This window comes from Lampetra planeri, chromosome 74 (assembly GCF_965212315.1).
Source record: "Lampetra planeri chromosome 74, kcLamPlan1.2.h2, whole genome shotgun sequence".
In the NCBI taxonomy this organism is placed as follows: Eukaryota; Metazoa; Chordata; class Hyperoartia; order Petromyzontiformes; family Petromyzontidae; genus Lampetra; species Lampetra planeri.
This window is the reverse complement of record NC_136179.1, coordinates 1,881,463-1,894,605: the sequence shown is the minus strand read 5'-3', so window position 1 is coordinate 1,894,605 and position 13,143 is coordinate 1,881,463. Positions and strand designations below refer to the sequence as shown.

General features: G+C 43.4%; 1 protein-coding gene across 5 annotated transcripts in view; it reads left to right on the top strand.

The window, feature by feature from the left end:
- LOC144737870 (guanylate-binding protein 2-like) overlaps positions 1–13,143 on the top strand; it is a 234,684-nt gene that overhangs the window by 169,581 nt on the left and 51,960 nt on the right. For all 5 annotated transcript variants that reach the window (XM_078620753.1, XM_078620754.1, XM_078620752.1 and 2 more), the window contains one exon: positions 10,765–10,806. In XM_078620753.1, the coding sequence (XP_078476879.1) occupies positions 10,765–10,806 (42 nt within the window). The remainder of the gene's footprint in view (positions 1–10,764; positions 10,807–13,143) is intronic.

Genomic DNA, 13,143 nt, shown 5'->3' with positions numbered 1-13,143 from the left:
CGACCGAAAGATTTGCACGGTCCTAAGCAAGCAAGCAAGCACGCAAGCACGCGAACTTAATATAAAGGATTTAAAAAGGTGCAGCACCTCGACAGCTCTGGTGAGGGTCATCATTGAATTGCTAACATCTACAAAAAAGATCTTTCAAGCATTCTCCTTGATCTGAGCACAACTTTTCGTAGTCTTGATCAGAGCAGTTTACTTGATCAGTTGCAACTCATAATACAGGTTTTGGATATTGCCTTGCAATGGTTCCACTGATTCCTTGCGAACCGTGTCACTATGGGCAGTTTTAAGATACGTGCGAGGTGGCATTTTATTTAGTGGAGGTTAACTTAACCAGCAAGGCCTATGTTACCATTGACAAATGGACAACACAATAATACGTGCCAAAGTCGATTCGGACTCTGTGTCGTTGGCATGTTTGCTCTCATATTCGCTCTCTTTCATCAACTATTGTACGTGGCAGAAATATCTCCAAGTTTGCGTTGATGACACCACGATCCCTTTCATTGGCTCCCCCCACCAACTGTCCAAGATAGGCCCCCATTCATCTGATGATCGACCATCAATGTCTGTCTAACAAAACTAAGCTAGAAGTCTTGGTGTCTTTTGGGATCAGTCTTTATCATTTCGTGCTTACAAAAGTTGTGAGGACATCATTCTTTTTTTTAAGGAATTTTGCCCAACTGACACCACATTCTTTGTTTTAAATATCCTGAGAAACATGACATTTGCAAGCATGTGAATGGAAAATGATTATTCACATGAGCAGCGCTATAGGGTTAGGCCATCAGTGCCTACAGGTATCTGGGAAAATTAATGTTTGGAGGAGGCTGGTAATGCTGGCGTCGACATGTATAGAACCGTGGTGCATCATGAAACTTGGAGGGCCTGTGTGCATTGTCATTGGGCTGATTGTGCAATCGTCTATTATTCTAACGTGGTTCCACACAAACAATCTCAGCCAGAGCTAGGCGGACTAAAACAGACAAATACATACACTATGTAGGTGCAATGGTTTTCAAAGACCTGACATTTGATCTGACATCATATAAATTATGAATCAAAGCTGACAACAGCAAGGTAGATTAGAGTAAGACAGATACTCAATCAACTCGTCTGCAATCAAGTAACCGAAAATTTAAATAACGTAAACCGAGCAGGATAAATAAGGTGCCATGAACAGCAACGCTGATATAAAATAACTATAATTAAATCAAATTAAATAAAATATACGGATAAAATTTTGACAATCAACTGCTGCGCTGGAGCACACGTAATTAATAATACCTAAATGTGTGACAGGAAGCTCCACCTATTAATAAAGAGATGACACTTCCTGACCTAATGCTCCACTCTTGGAGCCTGAAGCCAGCTTCAGTCACAGCCATCCACATGGCTGCCTTGCCACACCAAGAAGAAATAAAAATGACTTCTTGGCATCATGTCCTGCAAAGTGTAGTGGGCAGAAATGAGGTGGCTCAATTACTTCAGGAGGTGAAACGGCTATGATGATACAACCACTAGCATCTGACTCTTAACTCGTCACTCGATGCTGGGGATTGGCTGACATGGTATGCCAAACAGAGAATGTTGCTGTTTAACAACCAGAAATGGCTGTTGGTACTGAAAGTGGTGTTTGTTGTAAAACAATGGATAATTATTCTAATGCTGAAAGCTTAAAATGCCAAATTGATTAACTACATTAACACAAATGTGTCGTGCAATAAATGGTCACCATGATGATTACATCAATCCACATCACTTAAGAACCAATTTTATTCAGGGTGACTTCCGAGCATCACACCTAGAATATGGATTATGTTGGCTTAGTGCTCTAAGGTTATTATCGTGACAACCAAACAGCGACACGCATTTCAAGGAAGACCATAGGTGTTGGTTGCAGCTGATTATCTGCGGAAAATTCAAATCACAAATTAGATTTGCGAGATGCCCTTTCTGGGGGTGAGAGACATGGCCATATTTTTTTATTAGGTAAATCATCGAATAAACAATTTAACAACGGGCACGTAAGTACAACTACTTTACTATTTGGTTCTTTGGGTAAAGTCACGTAGGTAGAATTAAAATAAAACAAATCACGACGTTTCGATCGCAACACAAGCGATCTTCATCAGGTGGGACAACCACAGCGAAAAAAATGCTGAAGTCGGCGGGAGAGCTGCCGTGTGGCAAGAGGTAAGAAAGGGGGGAGGAGGCAAGGGGGGAGAGGAGGTCGGGTGTGGTAGGGGGTGGGGGGGCCGCGTGAGCGCTCGGGGAAGATGACATGAGGTTGGGGGGGGGGGACGTGGGCGGGGCTAGAAGTGGAAAGGTTGTGGAAGAACAGATAGAGGACGTGAGGCTGGGGGGGGGGGGGACGTAGGCGGGGCTATCAGTAAACTGGCAGGTAATGATGGAAACAACAACAACAACATGTTAAGGCATTACCTTGTTGATAACATCCTTCCAATGATTGTTCAATTTGTATCAATCTTCTCGGTTGAAGTTTTGCCTATGTTTATATATCTGGATGGCTTCATGAACAAACCTTTTATAGTAGCCCGAAGGTTTGCAGAGTACCTTGGTCTCGGAAAAAAAAATAATGCAAGCCCACAGCGTTATTGGTCAGCTACGGCAGAGGTATTGGTTCTGCCATGTTTCAGATCTGCCTTGTGTTCGTGAACACGGCCTGAGACATGTCGTTTCGTTTCCCCAATGTGACTGCTACCGCAGGTACAGCTCAGTTTGTAGACTCCAGGGTATTGCAAGTCAGAAATTACCTTCTTCGCAGATGGAATTCGATCCAGGATTTTGTGTACTGTGTTGAATCGGACCTCGATTTTGTGTTTGTTTAAGATTTTGGAAATATTTTTGTAACACCTGCTATGCATGGTAAAGTGATGATTTTTATTGGATTCTCAGGAGATTGTTTATCCATGGTTGGAGAAACAGCTATGCGAATAATGCGGTCCAAGTACCCATTCATCTTGAGGGCTTTGTGTACGTGTTCCAGTTAACTGGCTAGGTGGTGTTGGTCGGAGATGCAGTGGACCCTATGGTGTAGTGTTTCTATGAGGGAATTCTTCTGTGCCGGATGGTGGTGGAAATCAGGTTTTAGATAGTAATCTGTGTGGGTGGCTTTCCTGTGGACAGAGAATCCCAACGAGCCGTCAGGCCTCTTCTCAAACAGAACATCCAGGAATGGTAGCTTGCCATTCTTCTCCACTTCCATGGTGAATTTGATGGATGGGTGTATGGAATTGATGTGGTTGAGAAATTGGTTCAATGCTGGCAGGCCATGTGGCCAAATTACGAAAGTGTCATCTAACGTATATCTTCCACAAGGAAGGACGTAGGGTGGATGTCTGGATGGCATCTGTTTCAAATTTCTCCATGGAAACATTCGCTATCACTGGTGATAAGGGGGAACCCATGGGGGTACCTTCATTTTGTTTGTAGAAAGTACCATTCCATGTGCAGTAAGTGTTGGTAAGGCAGTGCCTAACCAAAGTTGGTACATCAGGATTCAGTCCATGTTGGACAAAGTTTTCAATTATTGCTAAGGTGTCAGGTACAGGAACCTTGGTGAACAGAGAGACTACATCAAAGCTGACAAGCAATCATCTGGAGACAGTGAGATGCCCTTCATTAGAGAGACCAAGTCAGCTGAGTTATGTACTGCTGAGGTAGTCTTTGCCCGTGAATGGAAGCATGGTCTCAGACAGAAATCAGGCCAGTTTGTAGGTAGGTGAGTTGATAGTGGAAACGATGGGCTGAAGTGGAGTACCTTCTTTATGGATTTTTGGAAGACCACAGAATATGGGTGGTCTAGGGTTTTTAGCGGAGAGCCGCTTGAATTGATATAACGCTGTGGGCCCACGTGATATTGTTATTTTTTCCGAGACCAAGGTACTCTGCAAACCTTTGGGCTACTATCAAAGGTTTGTTCATGAAGCCATCCAGATATATAAACACAGGCAAAACTTCATTGGAAGGATTTTTATTAAACAGGTAATGCCTTAAAGTGTTGTTGTTGGTTCCATCATTACCTGCGGCTTTACTGCTTGCCCCGACCACGTGCCCCCCCCCCCAACCTCATGTCCTCTTCCTCTAGCGCTCACGCGGCCCCCCCCACCCCCTACCCCACCCCCCTCTTTCCCCCCTTGCCTCCTCCCTCCTCTCTTACCTATTTAACCTCTTGCCACGGCAGCTCTCCCGCCGACTTCAGAATTTTCTTGCTGTGGTTGTCCCACCTGATGAAGATCGCTTGTGTTGCAATCGAAACGTCGTGATTTGTTTTATTGTATTTCTACCTACGTGACTTCACCAAAAGAACCAAAGAGTATGGATTCCTGCAGTCACGAAAGCTTCAAATCATAATACAACTACCTTGATTAATCAAACCTATGTATTTATTACATTATACATTTGTTTAGGATTGAGAACCAAACGGGTGCAGGCTGCCATAAAAAAAGACCACTGGTCTAGAGAATATGGCCAGCAGTACATTAGTCTTTCCCAATAAGAATGGCCAGTTTAACTATGTTTTTGTTTATTTCCACTTGTGTTTTAACTAACACTGTTTCCACAGGAAAGTTAGATTATGTCATGTTTAATAATTTAACCCAACATTACAGTTTGTAATTAAATGTACTGCTCTTGTATTATTAGGCAATTAATTAAAAATAACGCGCTAATAACCCTAATGAAAGACAGTTGATTGTATTACTTTACATATTGCTGATTATATAAAAGCAAATACATTGAAAATAAGGGTATGGTTTAAGTGCCAATATTATAAAAATATATTTTTTCCCAATGAATATTGATTATTATTATTCATATGTCTCAATTTGTGCCTTTACCTGCAGAAAAAAAATGAAGGATTAATATCTGAGATTTCGACAGAAAAGGTAAGTAAATGTGAGAGAGAGGTAAACTGGAAATTCACTCCCAACACAATACCGGCCTGTGCCGGGCTAGGTGCACATTGAGGCCACGTGAATTGTCCAAGGCTTACTGGCATGTCATGGGAGAGACCCGGTGTTATTCGATAACTTCATGAAATGACTGGCAGATGCACCACCTGTGCTCCGCACTGTGCCAACTCGCTGAATTTTAGGTGCCCGGCACTCCGCTCGTTATTGTGAGCATCGCTCCTCTGCTGTCTGTTAATGTTGGAGGAAATCTGCCTCCAACTACTCAGTAGCGTCCTTCACTAGCCTCCTCCGAGTCCAATCAAATCCATATCCTCCTTACCACATCAGCCTAATTCTTATCTAGCCTACGCTGTGCCTGTTCAGCCTGTTTTATCTAGCCAAACAAAAGCTGCTTTGGCATGTGGTGGCTGGGTATGTGGGCTACATAACCCAGCTAACAGAGCCTAGCCTTTCAGAGGAGATCTCCGATGGGACTGTATCACAGATATTTCAAGTATCCATGCGCTCCTCACACAATTCAGGATGGTTAAACCCAAGAGGGAAAGTAGGCAGGTGAGTCTGAATGTTTTAAACCAAGAGAGATGCTCATTAAAGGGCTTCACATTGTACAACCATAGAGAAGAGAGAGCATGACTGTGGCCTAGAAGACCCGAGGGGGTAGAGTGTTTAGTGACACAAAATACTCTGATGGGTGCTTAGATATTTTGGGGCTGATAGTAAGGCCCAACCTTTTAGTAGCATGCTACAGGTTCCAGAGTAGCATCTCCAACTCCTTAGAGTGAGAAGACACTACCAAATCGTCAGTATACATAACAACATTGACAAATAAGGAGTCATCCCTTGACCACACCCAGTCGATCTGCCTCCCATTGTATCTGTAGCAGATGGAAATTCCTCCAGTACAGTCATATAATACCATCACATCATACAATATGTATTCATGTGTTTGATGGCATGAAACAACCCCCACCTCCTCAGTCAAAGCCGATCGGTAATGATGTGGAAGCTGTGAACAACATCCTTTGGGGGGATAGCTGATACAAATCAACTGACACCCGCATGGTGCTCGCAGCTACCAAAGTGGTTAACAGAGTCTCTGGATGGGTGCGAGAGGCTGGTGACCCTTCCACCTAAACCACAATTACAAAAACACTGAAGATGAGAGGCTGCCACTCCTCTGTCGGTAGCTCAACCGGTACCACCTAGATCTCTTTTGTATTCTGGAGGTCTAGTGAACTGGTTCTGGCACCTGCATTATGAGGGGTGATCACAGTTCGTCAAGCTTGGCGATGAATAGTCATTGCTTCTGCCATGCCTAGTTGGTATACCACAAGGGGTCCGTCCTCAATACATTCCTATTTTCAACATGCGTCTCTCCGATTGCCGATATCATCTCATCGCATGACATCAAGTTCCATCAATATGCTGATGATACACACCATGATGATGCACACCAATTCAATTATACACACAGCATTCCGATCACACAGCATTTCTATCAAGCATACAGCATTTCAATCACACATCAGCATTTCAATCACATCAGCATTTCAATTATACACAAACAGCATTCCAAATACACACAGAGCCGATCAATGGCGTCAATCAAATGCGTTGATCAATAGCGTGTATAATGCACACAGCCTTGGACTGGACCACAACCTCTCGAGTCAAAACTGTCAACAATTATATGAGGAAAGAGGACAAACTGCTACATTCAGACACAACAGGAACAATAACAGCAACAACAGAAGCAATAACATAAGCAATAACTGAAACAACAGCAACAAGAACAACTAAAGCAACAACAACAACAACTATAGCAGCAACAATAACAACAATAGCAGCAACACCTTGCGATGGCATTGCTGGTATTTCTTCTTCTGCCACTGCTGCTGCCCATCTGCTTGCGGCCGCGCCTCTGCCCTCACGGGACTCTGGCTGAGCGAACCAAGTGGTCTGGTCTAGCAATCATTCCCCTCTTTCCTAGAGAATGGGGGCCATACCCAGCACTTCTCCTGGCCTGAATCCACGAACCAATTCTATCTCATCCAAACGTCACCGACACTGCGGTGAGACTCACCAGCAGACTCGGTCCAGCATCCGATGTGCAGAAGGGAGTGCTAATTGGTGAACTCTCCGGTTCAAATTACTCGAATTCAGCACCCACTGTGCTACGATCTGCTATGGAAATGCTGACCCCTAACTTACCGTATTCATAACTTGTTGCAATGCCTCACACATTGTTGTGCTACAGATCTGTTCAGTTCCTCTTCCGACCTACATGCACACAATCACGGAAGAGCGCCTTCATCGCCATACTGCTGCTGATGTTGGGTATCAAGCCATACCCTGGACAAGAGCTCCTCAACTTGGTATTGAGAGTGGGTAACGTCTCTTGCTACATGAACTTTTCCAGACTGACTGGTTCTTGTGGAAAATTAACAGTGATCTCACCAGGATTATCGACAGTCACTGTTTAACCCAGCATGTCAGCAGGGCAACATGTCTCTTGGGAAATATACTGGATTACATCTTCACATCCACTGCTGCTGTAACTGTGACCGACGTTATCGAAGAAGTGGGTGTTGTAGATCATTCTCGTGACATCCAAATGGCATTTCCGATTATTCGGCCAACCATCACAATATCATACGGAGAATGGAAACGAATGAACCACGGTGCTTTCCGTCAGAGGATTTGGTCATCATCGTCGTGTATAAATCTGCATCGACGGTCGATTCAATTGCAGCTCAATAAGAAAATATCACTTTTTCTTGATGTACTGGTGCCTATCCGAACAAGTACAAAGAGAATGGGGAAAGCAAGCAGTAACTGGCTATCACCGGAGGTGATCACAGCGAAGCCTACGTGGAGGAGGCTGGAGCATCTTTGGAAGAAAACTGGTTTCGAGATTGTCCAACTCACAGAGCTGCCTGCCGATCTGCAACCCGATGTATTATTAGGTCTCGCAAATCGTTCTCTGCTCTGCACGTCATTGACTCCCCCATGCTCTATGGCATGTCCTGAAAAGTCTGCTGCACTCCAACCACCCATCAACTAGTCTATGCATTCATTGTGCAGCACTTGCGACGTTCATTGCCAATAGAAGAGTGGCAATCAAAATGGAAGTTTCTAACTTGAAGGCAACACATTCATCCCTGTTTTCCATTTAGTTTAATTAACCTGTAACCAATGCAAAGTCGAGACCCTGACACGAACGTCTGTGGCAGAGGTGTCAATGTTCATCGCACAGCTGCCAAATAAGTCATTGCCATTTGACTACAACCACACATCGATTCTCAAATTATGCTCGGACGTGCTTGTTCCGTTGATTGTCCACCTGGAAAATGTTAAATTCAGTGAGCCCTGTTTTCAGACTTGTTCTTAATAGTGCAGTTAACGCCACTTCTAAAAAAAGTGTGGGCTTAACCCACAGTGACCCTGCAAACTATCGCCCGGTCTTAAAACTGAGTTTGATTTCAAAGGTCATTGAGCACCTTTTTCTGAAGTGGTTACTTCCTCACATTACTGCAACAGGCATTTTCAACCAATGTAATTAGGCGTACTGGAAGTTCAAGAGCACTGAGATTGCTCTACTAAAGATCACCAATTACTTCCAGAAGATGACCGGTGTGCCACAGTGTTGGTTGGCCTGGATCTCTCAGCCACCTTCAACACCATCAACAATGAGATATTCATCGGGTGGCTATGAACAAGGTTCGGTGTATTAGGTACGACACTGGGGTTGTCAACATATCTCATCGCATGATATCAAGTTCCATCAATATTCTGGCCATACACAAATGTACACTGCAGTGAAGTCAAAGTTATATATGGAGAGCCTTGGTAACCTCAAAGGTTGCACATGAGCGTTGTACATGTAGTTTGCAAAAAACTAAATTCTGCTTCATCCATCAATAGCAGAGGTTCTGCTGGTTGGCACTCAGGTTCAGGAGAAAAGTTCGTAGGAGGATCATGTGTGGCGGTCCCAAACTCCAGGATTCAGCTTTATGCTAATCTAAAGAGCCTCAGCACCATATTTGACCAGAATATATCGTTTGATCACCACGTGCAAAATATAGTCAGGTCCTGCAATTTTCAAATCAGGGCTCTATGACATATTCGATCACTATCGAGTTGTAACATAGCCAACACGGTAGCGTGTAGCATTGTATAGACAAGGCTCGATTATTGCAACTCACTACTCTACGGAACGTCTAGCAAAATATTAACAAGCTGCAGCATCTACAAAACTCTTTGTAACATGTTGTGATAGGTACTGCGAGATCTGACCATGTCCATCCAGTACTCATTGAGCTGCATTGGCTTCCGGTTGCCGAAATAATACTTTATAAGGTCGCACTCATTACACACAAAAGGTTTGCGCCATTTAACTACAATACCTCGCTGACCTTGTCAAGGAGCATAAACCATCAAGCGAACACCAGTCATCCTCACAGTGGCCTTTGGCTCGCCATTGAAACAAAGATGGTCACTGCATCGCACGTTTTCAGATGCACTTCTTTAGCCATCTAGAATGCTCTTTCTTCCGATATTAGGAAGCCAATGGAGCTATGTGCTTTTAAATCTGGATTGAAAACTAATTTCTTTATAACTGCTTGTTGTGTTTAATCTTGTTTTGAAGCTTTTGTGACTGCAGGAATCCATACTCTCTGGTTCTTTTGGTAAAGTCGCGTAGATAGAACAAATAATAAAATAAAATAAAACACGACGTTTGGGTCGCAACATAAGCGTCAGTCTTCAGGTGTGAAAAAATGATCTGCAGTTTTGAGGGGAGAGGGAAGGGGGGGTGGAAGGAGTTTGGCTGTGGGAGTTCAGAGGGGGGAGGGTTTGTGGCGTGCATGGACGGGTGGGGTTAGATCATTGTTTCAACGCTGTGGGCACGCATGACAAAACTTGAATCGAGAAGATCGATTCAGATTGAGAAATAATTGGAAGGATGTGACAAACCACGTCAAGTTTGAACTGCAATGATTTTCACTCACCCACCCGGTTGTCGCCGTCTTCTCTCACCCACCCGGTTGTTGTCATCCTCACTCACCCACCCGGTTGTTGTCGTCCGATTACGACTTGTACTACAAGTCCATTTACTTGCTAATTGCTCTAGCCCCCTCCCGTCCATGCACGCCACAACCTCTCTCCCCTCCCCCCTGTGAACTCCCACAGCCAAACTCCCCCCCCTCTCCCCTCCCGTGCCTATATAAAACCACAACAGCAGATATTTTTTTCACACCTGATGACGGACGCTTGTGTTGCGACTGAAACGTCGTGTTTTCTTTTATGTTATTGTTGTGTTTAGTCTGTTTTCCTTCTCCCGTACCACCGATTAGCACAGTTAGCAATGTACGATTCAAAGGCGTTCCACATACATACAGGCAGCTGCCAGTGTACTGTTTTAAGCAGGGATTAGTAAGTTAGTAACAACAGATGAACAACAATACACCTGGATATTCCAATGGATGGCCATAACACTCAAAATGTGTGATTAACCGTGAGACTCAAGCACAATCCTTGAGACTTCACTTGTATGGGGTAATCGTGGAGGCTGTTTATGGCGTGGGGGGGGGGGGGAGGAAGTTTGCCCAGGCAAGAAGAGGTAGTGGTGGGATGGGACAGTTGCTTAGAGCAATATAAGATGCGCTCTAGTGAAAATACGGTTTTGTGAACACTTTCTATAATTACTATATATCTGCTTTACAGTTATACAAGCTTAAGTATGCATTGTATGGCATGATACATACTCCACAGAATTTGCATGAATGTATCACCCGATGCATGCACTCCTCGCTATATCTAGGTGGAACGTGCGAAGGCGGAAACGAAGCTTAAAGAACTTGAGGTAAAGCCCATGTTTCATACCCACAATGATGCATAGCAATCTGCAAGCTAAATAATAATTTATATGAAGGTGCATGGACATTGCAGGACAGTGCAGCGATTCCTGCTAATTCTGCTTCACCTACTTCTAAACCGACTACAACCTGACCTGCTCTTGGTGGCTTGCTTCTGAATGCTGTTGTTTGCAAATTTAATATTCATGTAAATGACATTATTCAGTTACAAAAGTCCTTGCCATTCTTCAGTTGTTCGATTTCACGCAGCGTGTTCAAGGCATTCAGAATAGCTATGGACGATGAAATCTCTTTAATACATCACTCGACAACTTCAACGATGTCATCTCTCAAACGAAATCTGTCCATCTTGCCCGCCAAATTGCAAACCAGAACGTTTAATTACATGATCTCTATCATTGCAATTCATTCCAACAGATGTTTTTCATTATAAAATCGGCACTATTTTATTGTAATTACTGCCAACACCAATTGCCTAGATATCTCCAGATGTCCACTCACATCTTTGTAAGGGCGCTACAATTTTCGTCCAATTTTCAGTTTCCCATATTTGATCTTAATAGTTGAGCATGTGCTGACCACACTTTCATCAAGATTTGTATTTAAACGACTTGATTGATTCATTTCATTCAGGATTTATAAAAAATTAACCCGTAAAAACAAAGTTTTTCACCATAAATCCTTTATATGCGTGGCATCGGGGCGGCTAGAGTCCTCTCGTCCTCTGGCTTGAGATGGCTGCCACCTATGGGTCAGATGATTGTGTGCCAGCATTAACCAATTGGTAAATAAATATTAAAAATTTTTCCCCTAAACATTGTAAAATTTTGTAAAAATTTTTTTTACGAAAATTCATTGTCACGCACAACGAGTCTGTGTGCAAAATGTCAGCTCGATTGGATCACGGGAAGTGGGTTAAAAAACGACCGAAAGATTTGCACGGTCCTAAGCAAGCAAGCGAACTTAATATAAAGGATTTAATAAGTATAACCCGTAAAAACAAAGTTTTTCACTATAAATCCTTTATATGTGTGGCAGCGAACTTAATATAAAGGATTTAAAAAATATATTCGCCTGTGGAGGATGCGGGGATCGATCCCGCAACCTTTGGCACGGGAAGCGAGGGCGCTACCAACTGCGCTACTCCGCCACGGCTTGTGGAGGGGTTACGCTCTGGGCTCTTACACTCTGACGTTCAGCCAAAGCCATGAATGCGTTCTATTTGAATATATGTAAAATAAATAAAATTTGCCTAAAAAGTGTCAAATTTTGGGATTTTTTTTCACGAACAATAATTGTCTGGCACAACGAGTCTGTGTGGAAAATGTCAGCTCGATTGGATCACGGGAAGTGGGTTAAAAAACGACCGAAAGATTTGCACGGTCCTAAGCAAGCAAGCAAGCACGCAAGCACGCGAACTTAATATAAAGGATTTAAAAAGGTGCAGCACCTCGACAGCTCTGGTGAGGGTCATCATTGAATTGCTAACATCTACAAAAAAGATCTTTCAAGCATTCTCCTTGATCTGAGGGCAGCTTTTCGTAGTCTTGATAGAGAATTTAACTTGATCAGTTTATGCTCGTAATAGAGGTCTCGGACATTTCCTTGTAAAGGTTCCACTCCTTCCATGCAAACCGTGTGACTATGGACAGTTTTTAAATCTGTGCTAGGTCTTACTTTATTCAGTGTGTACATGGTTCTGATTGGAGCATCGCTTAAATAGCAAGAGCTATGCTTCCATTGCCATATGGACAGCACAGTAAACTTTGCCCAACTCGGATCGGACTCTAGTGACGTTGACATGTACGTTCTCATATTCGCTTTCTTCCTCATGAAGTATTTAATTTGGCAGATATTTCTCTCAGTTAACGGTAATGAAACTGAGATCCCTCTCATTGGCTCCCCCCCACCAGCTGTCCAAGGTTGGCCCCCATCAATCTGATGATCCACCATCATAATGTCAATCTAACAAGATGAAGCTCGAAATCTTGGTGTCTTCTTGGATCAGTCTTTATCATTTCGTTCATATGTCACAAAAGTTGTGGGGACATCATTCTTTTATTTAAGGAATGTTGCCCAACTGGCACAACATTCTCCGTCCCGAACATGCTGAGAAACTGGACACTGTGCTCATTCAACAATGCTTTGCTCTCCGAAGCCCCGAGTAACATCTTGATTAGCGTGCAGTCTGTCCAAAATGTGGCGGCCCGAGACTCCCTTGCACTCCTCTTCATCACCTCTGTATGTTAAACTTCTTTAGCACCATATGTTGCCAGCCATGCTAATCAGAGACATGACCACGTCTCATCTGTGCGGATGTCTCT